This window comes from Halichoerus grypus, chromosome 5 (genome assembly GCF_964656455.1).
Source record: "Halichoerus grypus chromosome 5, mHalGry1.hap1.1, whole genome shotgun sequence".
NCBI lineage: Eukaryota > Metazoa > Chordata > Mammalia > Carnivora > Phocidae > Halichoerus > Halichoerus grypus.
Window position 1 is genome coordinate 98,026,488 of NC_135716.1, and position 14,672 is coordinate 98,041,159.

Sequence of the window (14,672 nt, forward strand, 5' to 3'; positions counted from 1 at the left end):
GCAATACTCATTCTTAGTCAGCTGAATAAAACAGACTGAACTGCACATGGGAAAAACCACTTAGGGCTTTCAAGGTACACTGTTTAAAAACCGTATGAAAGTAGAACATATGAAAACTGAGGACTACTTTAAGACCAACTAAATGTATACAAAGGCAAATATCAAAGTGCTAATATTTCTAGGTAGCAACTTAGTAATTTCTGTATTTATTTCTGTAAAGAAAACACTTAACAGTGTAAGGTCTGGAGGGTTTCTCTCTTAAATATAAAGGTGTAAAAATAAAAAGCTACTGTTAACAAAATTATTTAATGGCAATGTAAGTCAGAATAGTAATTATTCTGGGGAAGAGGGCAGGATTTGGACTGGGAAGGGTTATGGGGTACTTGGAAACATTCTCTATCTTGATCTAGGTGGTAGTTATGTGGATAAAAATTCATCCAGCTGTACACTTAGTATTAGCACACTTTACCATATGCTTAATGAAATCTTAGAGTCATTTCCCTTCAAAACAGAAATAAGAAAACAACTTCCTTTCAGCATTGTTTCAACAGAATCTCGAAAATGCTAGTGATTTTTTTTTTTTGCTAATGACTGATATTTGAGAGAAAAAAAACTTTCCTTTTTAATGGTTCTTCACTATGTCTAAACTATTTAGCTCCAACCTACCTTTTAGTCTTCATCACCCTCTTCCTTGCAAAAGGAATTGTTGCCTCTCCCATAAAAATTGTACTTTTTTGGGGCACCTGGGTGGTTCAGTCATTAAGCGTCTGCCTTCGGCTCAGGTCATGATCCCGGGGTCCTGGGATCGAGCCCCGCATCAGGCTCCCTGCTCAGCGGGAAGCCCGCTTCTCCCTCTCCCTCTGCCTACTGCTTGTGTTCCCTCTCTCGCTGTCTCTGTGTGTCAAATAAATAAATAAGATCTTCAAAAAAAAAAAAATTGTACTTTTTCATGTTGGGCCATGGTTCAGATTTCCCTCTGTCTGGCAAAATCCTACTATATTTCAATTGTGGAGTCTTCCTTGATCGACTCCCAGAGAGGAAATGATTCCTTTTTTTCCCTCTTCTCCCACGAAACCTTTTTGCACTAATATAGCACGTGCTACTTGTGTGCCATCACCTCCCACTGAACTGTGAATTCCAGGAAGTCAAGATATATGCACCTAAAATAGTGTGCAGCATAGATACTCAATTAATACTGATTAATATATGACTGTGCAAATATCCAAAAATTAAAAGAATAAAATTTTGCTTGATAAGATAAACTTAAAATGACCAGAATGAAAATATACATAAAACAAAAACAATTGATTAAAACAGAAATATATTTTATACGTGCTTACATTTGCATGGAAAACTTGTAGAAGAATTTGTAAGAAACCTAAGAGTGGCTGTATCTGGAAAGGGAGGCTGGGACAATCTTCTGCTATCAAAATTTTTTTGCCACATCAAGGTATTTAGACACTTAAAAATGTTAATAGCAAAGATTAAGAAATAGCATGGAAAATGCTATGTCAGTGTTAGGTATTTAAAAAAAGGAAGTCACTGATATCATAAATTCTTTTATGTTGTGACTTAAAACATCTATTAGATTTGCATATAAATGTTATGTTGTTTTCCTAAGGGATAAATAGAGGTTTTAGGCTGATCTTTGAAAATATTTCTCTGTAAAAAACATTTTGTGTGTGTGGGTAATTTTTACTAGTAATAAATTAAAAGATAATTTTGAAATATAAAAAAATAAATAAAATAAATAAAAAAAGGAAGTCACAGAATGACGAATAAGAAAAAATATATCTGTAGCTATATAAGGACTAAAAGGAAAATGTGAAAAAGGGGAAAAGCTTATGATTAAACGTGTAAAGGACTGGCTTAAATACATTCCGATTACTTTTATTTGTAATTTTTCTAGATCATCTTTCTCTTAACATTTCCTATAAAATAAGTGCTGTGAATCACAGACATCAGACTACTATTTGCAGACAAGAAAAAAAGACTGCGTTAAGGAAAAAAAAAATGCCACAGGTGGCTTAAGCTTGCTTGGAGGTTGATTTAATTACTCTTGTTTTGCTGGGTTTTTTTTTGCTGCTTTATTTTTTAAATAAACTTCATCAAATTTTTATTTAAAACCTTTTATCAGGGGGCGCCTGGGTGGCTCAGTCGTTAAGCGTCTGCCTTCGGCTCAGGTCATGATCCCAGGGTCCTGGGATCAAGCCCCGCATCGGGCTCCCAGCTCCGCGGAAGGCCTGCTTCTCCCTCTCCCACTCCCCCCTGCTCGTGTTCCCTCTCTCGCTGTGTCTCTCTCTGTCAAATGATTAAATAAAAGCTTAATAAATAAATAAATAAAACCTTTTATCAGTGATATTTTTGCTACTGCTTTCCTGTAGCAAAAAGTTTCAAATGAGCAATACCAAGCACCAGAAACTTTAACTGATTTTAAGTACGGGTATTAGTTTTGTAAATAAATATAGCCTTTGCACTCAAAATAGTAAAGCCTTTTTTAAAAAAAGTGTTTTTAAGACAGTCCCTAAAGGCTGATCCCTTCTCATGGTTTCGGTCTCAGCTCAAATGTCACCTACTCAGAGAAACCTTTCCTGATCCATCTAGTTAAAGTAGTCCCCCGCATATATAGGTCACAAACTGAAATGATGTTTATTTTTTGTTTACATTTTTATTTCTTATTATTCCCTACTTGAATGCAAGCTTCGAGAAGGCTGGGAGCTTGTCTGCCTTCTACTGCTGTATTCCCATAGGAATTCAGTAGTATTTATTGAATAAATGGGGAAAACTTTGGGTAGCAAAAAATGGAGAAAATTATAAAGCTAATCTACTGTTTACTGTTAACAAGCATTTGCATTTTGCTAGAGCCTGTTTGGAATTTAAAGCTCTGAAAGACACAATAGTGGACCCAACTTTAAAAAGCTTATCAAGGGCGCCTGGGTGGCTCAGTTGGTTAAGCGACTGCCTTCGGCTCAGGTCATGATCCTGGAGTCCCTGGATCGAGTCCCGCATCGGGCTCCCTGCTTGGCAGGGAGTCTGCTTCTCCCTCTGACCCTCCCCCCTCTCATGTGCTCTCTCTCATTCTCTCTCTCTCAAATAAATAAATAAAATCTTTAAAAAAAAAAATAAAAAAAAAATAAAAAATAAAAAGCTTATCAAGACACATTAGGCAGTAGTGAAAAGTGCCATTTGAGAAGGATAAACCAAATACTACAGAAATATAAGAGGCTGGGTTAAAATAAGAAGCCATTATGGAGATAGTAGCCCCATCTGAGCCAAGACTTGAAGGCTAGCTAAAATTTGGATAGGTGAAGAACAGGCATAAGGGGAGCATTCTAGACCGAAATTGGCATAAAGATGGAGAAGATTTCAAGAAGAGTCAACAGTATAGACTAGTTGAACATCAAGAGCATACAAGGGAAAGGTAAATAAGGTAGGTTAAGGTCAGGTTATAAGTCTTCAAAAGCAGACTAAGTATTTGAAATCATCTCTAGACAACAGGAGAGGTCTCTCTCCGCAGGTCTTCAAGCAGGAGATCAGCATGATCACAGCACTGCACTGTTACAAGAATTCTGGCAGCTATTGGCCAGATAGACTGAGAACAAGGGCTTGGAGGGTTAGTTAGGAGGCAGAGGCTATTGCAAAAGACTGGGCATAAGATAAGCCTCTGAACTAAGGTTTAAATTAAACATTATAGAAAATCACAGACACGTGGCACGTTAACTCTGCAGCCAGAAAGATCTGGGTGTGAATACTAAGTCTATATTTAATAGCTCTATCAGGTTTCTAAAAAATAGCTTTATTGAGATATAATTTGTATACCATATAATTCACCCAAAGTGTACAATTAAATAGCTTTTAGTATATTCAGAGTTGTGCATCCACCACCATAATCAATTTTAGAACCTTTTCATTACTCCAAAAGGAAACCATCCCCTTAGCCATCATCCCTGAGTCTCCTCATCTTCTCCTCCCCCCAGACATACACAGCTGCTAATCTACTTTCTGTCTCTATATATTTCTCAATTATGGACATTTAATGTAAATGGAGTTATACAACATGTGGTTATTTGTGCATGGCTTCTTTCATACGGCACAACTTTTTCAAGATTCCTCAATATTGCCGCATCTATCAGTACTTCATTTCTTTTTATTGCCTAATAGTCCTTGTCATTTACCTATTCATCAATCCATAGGTATTTGGGTTGATTTTTTTTGGCTATTATGAATAATACAGCTATGGTAATAGCTGTATCAGTTTTAACATATATGAAATAAAGATAGTAATTCTTACGAAATTTTAATAGATGTAAAGAATAATGCCTGGCACAGAATAAATGTTCAAGAAATAGTAGTTTCCTTCTCCCTACATTTTGGGTAAATTGAAGGTTAAGTTATTTAGCTTTCTACCATGACCTAACTGTATTATCTTCAATCTAACAAAACCCTTCCCTAGTCAAATGTAGGACTCCCCTACCTCTCAGGAGATTCCTTCATCATTTCTTAAAGACTCTATCATCTTTTGCTAACAGAACTCAGAGTCCCTCTTCTGTCTCTCTCTCTACTTTACTACCTATATGCTGAATGAATGTCATCTTGTTTTTTAGTTATGTTTCTATTTATACAAAGATTCAAAGAACTATTTTTTAACCCTGATATCTCTTTCCTTCCTTTCAGTCTCCCGTCTTATCTTACACTCCATCTGACATCCTGGTGCAATCTCAAGTTAACAGCACTAGACGGAAATTTTGTTATCTCTAAACTCTCCCTCTTGCCCAGTTTCCACACTATCAAAACTGATGTTACTATCATTAACTGTTTTTTTCTTATAAATGCTGATGTTAAGGAGCATATATGTCTTGGAAATTATTTATACAATGCAATTCACTACCCATTTTCTTATAAATGCACTTAAATACCATTGTGATTGAAAAATATTACCATTTCTTAAGTCACCCATGCAAATCTTAAAAAACAGAATGCCAAACTTATAATTATCAAATTTTTAAAAACATGTTACCATAACTTATTTTCCCCCTTCTATGATACGGTCGTTTTTAGTATCTAGTATGTTCAGCAATATGCCAGTTACTGATTTGGTTTTAATTTTACACAAGGAACTCTGTAAGTCCCAGAATTTTGTTAACTCAAGTCACTTCTATCCTTTGCTTAACAAGCCAGAGTCAGAAATACTAATTAGATGTTACTCCCTTTTCCACTACTAGGCCATAATTAATTTGAACTCAGCAAGCCCAACAATGATGGTTCCTCCTGTTTGGTGGTTTCATTCCTTCTCTCACCTGGCAGACCTCGGTTTGGAGCGATTTTTATGAAATCGTAGATGATAAGGCAGAAGAGCAAACATCAGTAACTAACAAGCAGTAAGTAGTACAGTCCTAACAGCAGGGAGTGGCCCGGAGAGTGTAGAGAGAGAAGTGAAGGTACAGCTTTTGTCCCGAGATTTAATCATTCAAATGGTTCTTTTCAAGAACTCTTTAGAAAGTGGGCTCCTCTAGGAATACAGGAATAAGGATCTATTTAACAGAAAGGTTTTGTTTTTCTTTTAGAGGACACCGAAAAGTGTAGTTATAAAACCCTGCTTGGTACTAAAACGAAGATGCAGAATAAGCAGTCTTTGGAAACAAGTGTGGGGAGAAGGGGAGGGGCGGGTTACAGAAACAGTGCACAGATTGTCCGGGGTGGAGAGACATCACCGACTGGTGGGGCTCCGGGCGGAGCCGAGGAGCGTAGGGAGCACCGCCGAAGACAGGCACAAGGGCCGCGGGAGAAAAAGCCAGGCTAGGGGCCGCTCACCCAGGGCGGGGCCTCGGGGCCCAAGCCAGGCCGAGGCGAGGGGGTGCCCCAGGAGAGGAGGAAGGCCACTTGCTCCCGCACCCTGCCCATCCCTGGTGCTGGCAAGAAAGAGGGGTGGGAAGGAAAGCAAGAAAAAGTCCTAACAGGGACGCAGGTCCCAAAGCAACAAGTGCCCGCGGCGGCTCCCCAAGAGACTGCTGGTCCGGGGCAGGAAAGCAAGGCACGGTGCGGCGGCCTCCTGGCCTTCCCTCTCTCAGCCCCTGCCCCACCGCACTCACTCTGCCACACGACGCTCTTCAGCCCCCGTTCCGTGACCGGCGGCGCCATCTTCTCAACACTGCAGAAGAGCAGCGGCCGCCTCCCACCCGCAACCTACTTTAGCAGGGAGAAAGAAGCTCGGGTGGCTCCGCCCCCACTCAGAGGCCGCGCCCTCCGGTGACGACACGCGCGACTGCGAGGGGATTCCCGCCCACCCCTGGACGGAGGCTGCGCAGTGAGGGCGGAATCTGCCTGGGCAGTCGTGCGCCCCCTAACGGAAGGCTCGGTCAAGCAGAAGTTCGTCGACCTGTGAGGTCAAAAAGCGCAATGGTGCCTGTGGGTTGAGCGGTAACGCGATGTTAAGAAATTCCGAATTCAAGCATACAGTACTTGAAGAAGTACTTCCTTCTCTTTGCAAAAGAAGTCTTCACTTTGCGAAGCCATTCATAATACACTCAGTAGCCAGCTCAACTATCGAATAGAAAATTTATCCCTTAAAGGTTTTTTTATTCATTTTTCGAGGACATAATAATTGTAGAGAACTCTGAGGTCCCCTCCTGTGTGCCCCGAACTATGCAAGACTTTCAGGGCACTCAAATAAATGAAAGACCCACTTCTGAAGAATTTTAAATCTCCTTTGAGATCTCCATTCCTGGCATGTTGAAGGTAGTCAAAAGTTGATTGAAAAAGTAAATGCCTTGGGATGCCTGGGTGGTTTAGTAGGTCAAGCCTCTGTCTTGGGCTCAGGTCATGATCTTAGGGTCCTGGGATCGAGTTCCACTTCCCCTGTGTGTGTGCGCATTCGTGCTCTCTCACTAACAAGTAAGGGAAAAAAAAATTTTTTTAAAGAAATTTTTGGCACTGAGGTATTTCCTGAGAGGGTTCTTTTGAGGTGAAATCAAAGTAATCAATCACAAAATAAATCAGTTTAGTTGCTGAGAGCCCCATCTGTGACATAGCCATCATATACATTCAGAAAGTAGACTTTCCTGCAGATTTGCAAAGAACAAATAGTCTTAATAGGAAAGTGGAAATGGTTAGTTACTATACTCGTAATAATAATGGCTAATATTTACTAGTGCTATTATATGCAAGGTGTCATGGTAAGTGGATCATCTCACTGATCCTCAAAGCAACCCTTAAAGACAAAGAAACTGATTCTCAGCTTGTGGTGGAGTGAGGACTAGGATAAGGCATAAGCTACACAGAAAGCAATAGAGTAGTCTATGGGATAATTTGCAATATATGCTCTGTAGGAGAGAAAAGGAGAATGAAGAATAAAAGCAGCCATAAAATGGGTTCAAGCACAACCTGTGGCATTAATGGTTTTTCCATTCATGGCTTATATGGGAATGGAAGCTGGAACCCTGGCCTCTTAAACCTACATTAAATGGACTCAGCTGCTCAAATCTTAAACAAATGAACACATTATTTCCCTCTCCCTCTTCAATTGAAAATCAGATTCTGCTTAGTATAGGAGGTGGGGCCCCAACCCATAAGAAGAAGACATGACAGTGCAGACTCACCCTTCTGAAATGGAGCTCCTTACCCTAAAGAGTCAAACCAAGACAGAGGAATGAGGTGGGTGAAGTGCCTCAGGTGCCAGGGAATGACACAGAAAGGCCCTCTGGGCTTGGAAGTTTGACTTGGATCACATGGGATACAGCTGTGGCTCATGCCCCTGAAGGCTAGATTCCAAGGTGGCAGTGTGTTATAGTGGAACAAATGTGTGCCTTAGCTTCACAAAGATACAGGTCCACAACCTAAAATCCTGGCTCTGCCTCTTAGTAGCAGTGTGACTTCAAACACTTCAGTTTCATTGCATTTATGTGTTAACTATGATAAAACCTCATACCGCCCAACAAGATGAAAACACTGATTGCCATTTTACAGATGTGAAAACTGAGATTCAGAAGTTAAATAAATCATGTAAAACGTTGGAATGGCTCCAAGACCATTGCCCTTTCCGTTGTAGCATATTGCATACCCTCCCTTGCTCCACTAATTTTGTATAACCTCCCTGAGCTGTCTGTCTCTTCTAGTTTGTTTGCCTAGGCAAATTGAACAAGGAATTTGAGTCTCCTGAACATGACATGGCAGAATGTAAGGTAAAATCCAACAACACTGGTCAGAGGCAAAACATCTGCCTATGATGTTGGGAAAGAATTTGAAAAAAGAAAACTAATCAAAATAACCAAAAGCTCTTAAGTTAGGGCAGATCACTCACTCACCATCTTATTCCCAGGTCTTCTTCATTAATAACTGATGACTTAATCATGATAATCCAGAGAAATAGTCTCCATAAAAATATCATGGATTAGTAGGTCTCATCAATGCTACATATTTACTTGGCCCCTTGAGAATTTTGTTTCAACTGGTTAGCTGTGTAAACATGAGTGAGTTACTTGACCTTTCTGAGTCTCATATTTCTTATCTGTATAAAAGAATAATATTATCTAGCTCATAAAGTAGTTCTGAGAATGAACTGAGTATGTGGAAATCACCTAGAAGCACATGTGCTACCTCCATGTTTTGGTTTTATGTTCACCCAGTGCCGACCATCTTGTCTTCTGTGGAATTCTGACCAAAACAGCCCAGCCTCAGATGCCTAGGTAAAGTAAATGGTCATTTCATTTTCTGTCTTCATAAGGTATAGGTGTACTGGTCCCAGCTCCCTAGTGTCCTAGAACCAGGGATTCTGACCTTCATTTGGCCTTAGCCCTTGGCTCTTTGGCCATTCCAGTCAGCCATGGACACAGCTCTATTTGGAGAGAACACCTGCTGGCAAGTGGGCTCAGCACAGTCTCACATGGGCCCTGCACCACAGCCCAGAACGCTGCCCCAGTTCATGGTTGCCCTCACATGGCATGGACCCACTCTGAACCTCACAGAGCCCTCCAGATCTTCTCACCAATCTTTCCTCACATGTCACAGCCCTCTATCTTCTGTTAAATTAAACAAAGAGGCCATTAAACTGAGGTGGTTCTAATGTCTTAGCAGCCTGTGTAAGCAAACCAAAACCTAAGCCTATAGTGTCTCAAGGTTAAGAAATCAAAATCTGGGGCTCCTGGGTGGCTCGGTTAAGCATCTGCCTTCAGCTTATGTCATGATCCCAGGGTCCTGGGATCAAGCCCCGCGTCAGGCTCCCTGCTTAACAGGAGAGTCTGCTTCTTGCTTTCCCTCCCCCTACTTGTGCTCACGCTTGCTCTCTCTCTCTCTCTCTCTCTCAAATAAATAAATAAAGTCTTAAGAAAAAAAAATCAGAATCTAAGGACAACCAAACAGCCAAATAGGCTTTCTCAAATATGGAAACCCCTTAAGCTATAGCCAATCAAATAATATCCTTGCTTTCCTTCTATCTCTTCTTTATGAAGGTCTTTCCTTGAGATCCTGACAGTAGAGTGCTCCTAACCACTTCAGGTTTGGTGCTACTAAATTAGAATCAGGTTCTGTTCAAACTCTTAAAATGTTTAATATGCCCCAGTTTATCTTTTAACACTTCTTAGCCTAAAATTTTGCTTCAGGGAAGAGGTCACCAATGCAAACCTTTTAAGTTTCTCAAACCTGGCCATGTGTCACTTGGCAAGTTTGTTAAAACTAGATTCCCAAGCCTGGTCCCAGATGTACTGAATTAGAATCTCCAGAGGTGATGTCTGGAAATCCCTGTTAAGCAATGAGTTCTCCAAGTGATGTAGATGCACCTAGTTCAGCTCCTGTTCATATACTGGTGTTTAAGAACAAAAGTGAATTAAACTCAGCCCTACTCTGTGGTGCTCTCTGATGCAACAAACTCTGTTTTTCCTACTCACACTATTTTTTTAAAAGATTTAATTAATTTATTTATTGGACAGAGAAAGAGAGACAGCATAAGCAGGAGGAGCAACAGAGGGAGAGGAAGAAACAGGCTCCCGTGCTGAGCAGGGGGCGTGATGCGGAGACTCGATCCCAGGACCCCAGGATCATGACCTGAGCCGAAGGCAGACGCTTAACTGGCACCCAGGTACCCCTACTCACACTATTTTTTAATAAGCCTTCAAAGTACAAACATTTTTCTAGGTACAACAGATTTATATTATATATCATTGTCTTTCCTCTCCAAAGATGAAAATAATGCAGTGTGAGTGGGGGATGTGACCAAAAAGATTGATGGTCCTCCCCGCAAAAGATGTGTGCATGTCAGTCTGCCACTGAGGAAGGCTTTGCCTTGGCTGTCCCTCCATTGACATCTTTGCTCACTCACAGCCTTGACTGCAATCCTTCCAGCAACAGGCCAGCAGCTTTGCTTGCCCAGATGCTCACGCAGAGGTGACATCACATGATGCTCTGGCTTGGCGAACACTACAAACGCTGTCCTGGAAGCTGCTTTCTCCAACCCACGCCGAGGTCCCGCTGGAGGTCTGTCTTGAGATGAGCAGGGTCTCTGCGTGGTGGCTTGATTTCAAGCTCTCCGGGAGTGAACATTTGCAGCCCTTGAATGGCAAGAAGGCTGCATGGCAAGTGCCGGTGTCCATGAAATAGCTATGAAGTGCATGTGTGGAAGTCTGTGTGGTGTTTGGATATGAAATCTCAGAGACAGTTTCTGCGAAGCAAACCTTTTTACGTTTCCAGAACTTTCCCAGTGTGCAAGCTCACTGTGGCAGTCTTTCAGAGCACTTTCTGGATTAATTTCTCTACTGAGTCATCTCCATAGCAGATCTTGAACTCCTGTGCAGGTGAGGACACACCTGACCTTGCCTGCCTTCAGGAAGTGGAGTCAGAGTTGTCCTTCCAGAGGCCAAGAGAGCTTATTCTACCCTAGAGACATTGTTGTATTCTAATAGAGCTTTCCCCCTCTAATCACACTAACAAGTGAATCAACCCTGCAAAAGATATGGGAAGAATTTTTTAAAAACAAAGCCAAAAAACTTTGCCTTTGACTCATACCCTTTCAATTTAAGTTACTCACTAGGTTAAGCCTCTGTTTTTATCGGTGGCTCACTGTGTCATTCTGGGCATTTCTTTTCCCTCTGTAAATCACTGAAAGGGCAAGGAAAGGGAAGAAGCCACAAGATACATTAAATACACAGACATTTTCTTAAATTAAAAAGTCCTCAAATGTCTCTGAGAGTTAGCTTGGTGTTTTGATTTGAATTGCTGTTTTTGTAGCACTTCATGGCAAGAAAACAGGAAATTAAGACAATCTGAACTGTTCAAAGGGCAAGAAGAAACTGACCAGTAGGTTCCAACTAACCAGGGTACTTTAGGAAATGACCCCACCCACAGGCTCTTAGAGCTCAGACTGCCGACTCAGGACAAAGAATTTCCTCTCTATCCCCAGGCCAATTTGTTGTGTTCTCAGACAGCTCCCACGTTTTACTGATTCAAGGGGCTGTGTAGGGACAACATAATAACCCCATTTAACTGCTGAGGTAGTTTTGGGGAGGAAAATTCCCCTGCAAGTGCAGGTGAGGCTGGATGCTGAGGACAAAGAATGCCTCCACGGAGTGATGTCAGGCTACCTCCTGTTAGAGCCCCCTTGCCTCAGGGCGATTGTTTTCCCTTTCTTTTCCAACCTGAATCAAATTTCCAGCATCATAGTAGCTTCTTTGAATTAGGGCTGTGGTTCTCAAACGTTAGCGTGCATCAGAATCACTCAGAGGGCTTGTTAAAACAAAGATTGCTGGGCCCCAAGCCTGGAATTTCTGACTCATCACTCATTAGGTCTATGGTGGAGCCCCACAAATTGTATTTCTAAGAGGTTCCCAGATGTTGCTCATGCTGTTGGCCCTGGGACCATGCTTTGAGAACCAATGAATTAGGGTATTATGAGAACTGAGGTTACAATGCAAATATCTTTTTGAAGTAGCAACTTAAAATGTTAATAACTGGCACATAATAGAGCATGAGATAAGCTTAAATGGATCCTGAATTAATAATAACTACCATTTATTAAGTGCTCTCTAGGGACGCCTAGGTGGCTCAGTCGTTGAGCGTCTGCCTTATCCCACCTCAACAGGCCTGGGCATCTACATTTTTTAAAAGTAATCTCTACACCCAACATAGGGCTCAAACTCAGGACCCCAAGATCAAGAGTCGCATGCTCTACCGACTGAGCCAGCCAGGCATCCCTCTACATTCCTTATCAGCTCTCCAAGAGATTCTTATATACATCAAAGTTTGAGAATTAATACCTAAGCAGTATTTCTCAAATTTGAATATGCATATGAATAACCTCAGGATTTAATAAATCAGAGTGGGGCCTAAGATTGCACATTTATAAAACATTTTTCTGAATATTTTTTTTTTAAGTAATCTCTACACCCAAGGTGGGGCTTGAACTCACAACCCCTGAGGTCAAGAATCACATGCTCTTCTGACTGAGCCAGCCAGGTGCCCCCTGAGACTATACATTTTGAACAAGCTTTCTGGTGATGCTGATGAGTAGCAAAGTCTGTGAGTGATGGTTTTCAAGCATTTTTTAAAAAAGCATTGCAACTCTGTCTTTAACAAAATTTTAGGGAAGGCCTCTATAACACAATACTTGTCTCCTGCCAGGGGCCCCAAGTCACATCTATTACCCCGCTGCGGCTCAGGGGAACACTGGTTAAATACTGTCCCAATACTGGACAGTTTCCAAAAATGCAGACCCAGGCCTGTGTACGTTTCACTGAAGACCAGGGCTTGTGGTCATGAGTCCTCTGGGAGTTTTTTAAAGCAAATTTTTTTTATAATTTAGAAGTTTCCTCAGTTTGTTTTTAATAAGCTAGGCTGGTTTCCCGATAGTCGCTGGAAACAAAAACCTTTTAAAAATGAATGGGGCTTGGGACGCCTGGGTGGCTCAGTCGGTTAAGCGTCTGCCTTCGGCTCAGGTCATGATCCCAGGGTCCTGGGATCAGGCCCCACATCTGGCTCCCTGCTGAGCTTCTCCCTCTGCCTGCCGCTCCCCCTGCTTGTTCTCCCTCTCTCTGACAAATAAATAAAATCTTAAAAAAAAAATGAATGGGGCTTGTACTTCTCTCAGACCTGCTGGTGGACAAGAATTGGAAAGCATGTGTCCTGCTGTCCTGAGAGAAGCAATGGACCAGGAAAGGAAAGAGAGAATAAGGCAGCGGAGGGAGACTCCAGACCCACTTCCTGCCAGTGGAAGTGTTGGATGGAGAGCTGGCCCAAACTGGGAGGCTCTCCTGTGGGGTTTACTGATAGGAAGACTTCATTTCCACTCCGAGCCTCTGAGGTCAGCCATGTCTGACTGGGAAAGTGGTTCTGTGTGTGTGTCCATCCTGTCTGTAGTTTGGGGTTGATAATATTCCCTGGGGGTTTTCCCAAAGCCCCAGACCAAGCAGGTCCCTAGAAGACATGGCAAGGATTCCTCGTGAAGCAGCCCATGCTACTCACTGGGTCAGCACTCACAGCTCCGTGGTCATCCCTGCAGCCCTTCCCAGGAGTAGCCTCCATGTCCGGCTAGTAGCCTCCTAGCCAAGATCAGTCCTGAACATAGGACTTATCCTTACTCCAACTCCCCTTTAGCACCCCCATTTCCCCCATGGGGCATATCCACCCTTGCAAACTAGAAGCAGACATGTTGGCTCTTTGCAAGCTGTTGACAGATTCCCTCTAACACCTGGCTACTGCAAGTGTGGTCAGACACGCAGCCTCGATGTCACTGGCATCACCTGAACCTTGTTAAAGTGCAAAGTCTCAGATCCTCCCACACCTACCAAATCAGAATCTAGTTTTAACAAGGCCCCAGGTGACTCGTGTGCACAATAAAGTTTGAGAAGGTCTGCTCAAAAGCTGCAGTTCTCCAGCTTGGCTCTGCTTTAGAATCACCTAAGGAGCTTTGAAAAATCCCGATGCCCAGACTTACCCCAGACCAATTAAATCAGATTTTGTGGGGATAAAGACCAGACATCAATTACTTTTAAGCTCTCGAGGTGACTCACTGTCCAGCAGGGCTGGGAACCAGTCTCTGAAGTGAAGGATGAAACAGCTGCCTCTACTGAACTGGATTTACATTCTCCTGTGGGACCCTAGGAGACTGAAAAGACTTCCGACTGCAAAGGAATCCATCTCAACTGGCGGAATCTGAGGGGAGGTATTCTAGTAGGGGAGAAAAGTTGTGGGAGGGGAGGCCAAGAACCTCTCACATCACCGAGTCAGCTTTGATTCCTACTTCATTACATCACCCGAAAGAGCAACAACAAAAATTCTCTTCTATTTTATCCATGAGAAAAATGACTTACCCATTCCAAGCGTACTTCCAGAGCAGGTTACTGTAATGAATAACAACAAAAGCATTTAAAACATATTAACTGACATACGTAAGATGGTGAAGATATTTTTAAAAAAGATGGTGAAGATATAACTTAAAGAATAATGGGTTAGTCAACCAAAGAGTGAATAAGAACCAGCTTGAGTGATAAGAGGCGATAGCTACCAGCAGTATGACTTGGGGAAGTCACTTCACTTTTCTGTGTTTTAGTTTATCTGTAAAGTGGTAAGAATTAGAACGCCAACCTCATAAGGTGGTTACAGGGATCAACTGAGTTAGTATATGTAAAGCCCTTAGGGTAGTGCCAGGCACATACCCTCAATAAATAATAGTCATTAGTAGCATTTATAGT

At 42.0% G+C, this 14,672-nt stretch overlaps 2 protein-coding genes across 7 annotated transcripts in view; both read right to left on the bottom strand.

Moving 5' to 3' along the window:
* The window catches only part of STXBP3 (syntaxin binding protein 3), a 52,622-nt gene extending 46,376 nt beyond the window's left edge, over nucleotides 1-6,246 (bottom strand). The window contains exon 1 of one of the 2 annotated variants that reach the window (XM_036109919.2): nucleotides 6,090-6,246. In XM_036109919.2, coding sequence (XP_035965812.2) covers nucleotides 6,090-6,138 — 49 coding nt within the window. In that variant the 5' untranslated portion in view covers nucleotides 6,139-6,246. The remainder of the gene's footprint in view (nucleotides 1-6,089) is intronic. The other variant, XM_078072654.1, reaches the window with a different exon arrangement.
* A 3,870-nt stretch (nucleotides 6,247-10,116) lies between these two features.
* Nucleotides 10,117-14,672, bottom strand: part of FNDC7 (fibronectin type III domain containing 7) — a 42,131-nt gene continuing 37,575 nt past the window's right edge. For 3 of the 5 annotated variants that reach the window (XM_078072657.1, XM_078072656.1, XM_036109898.2), the window contains 3 exons: nucleotides 14,292-14,321; nucleotides 11,015-11,085; nucleotides 10,117-10,928 (listed from right to left, as the gene is read on the bottom strand). In XM_078072657.1, the coding sequence (XP_077928783.1) occupies nucleotides 11,033-11,085; nucleotides 14,292-14,321 (83 nt within the window). In that variant the 3' untranslated portion in view covers nucleotides 10,117-10,928; nucleotides 11,015-11,032. Of the gene's footprint in view, nucleotides 10,929-11,014; nucleotides 11,086-13,967; nucleotides 14,322-14,672 lie in introns of those variants that run through there. The other 2 variants (XR_013448009.1, XR_013448008.1) reach the window with 2 other exon arrangements.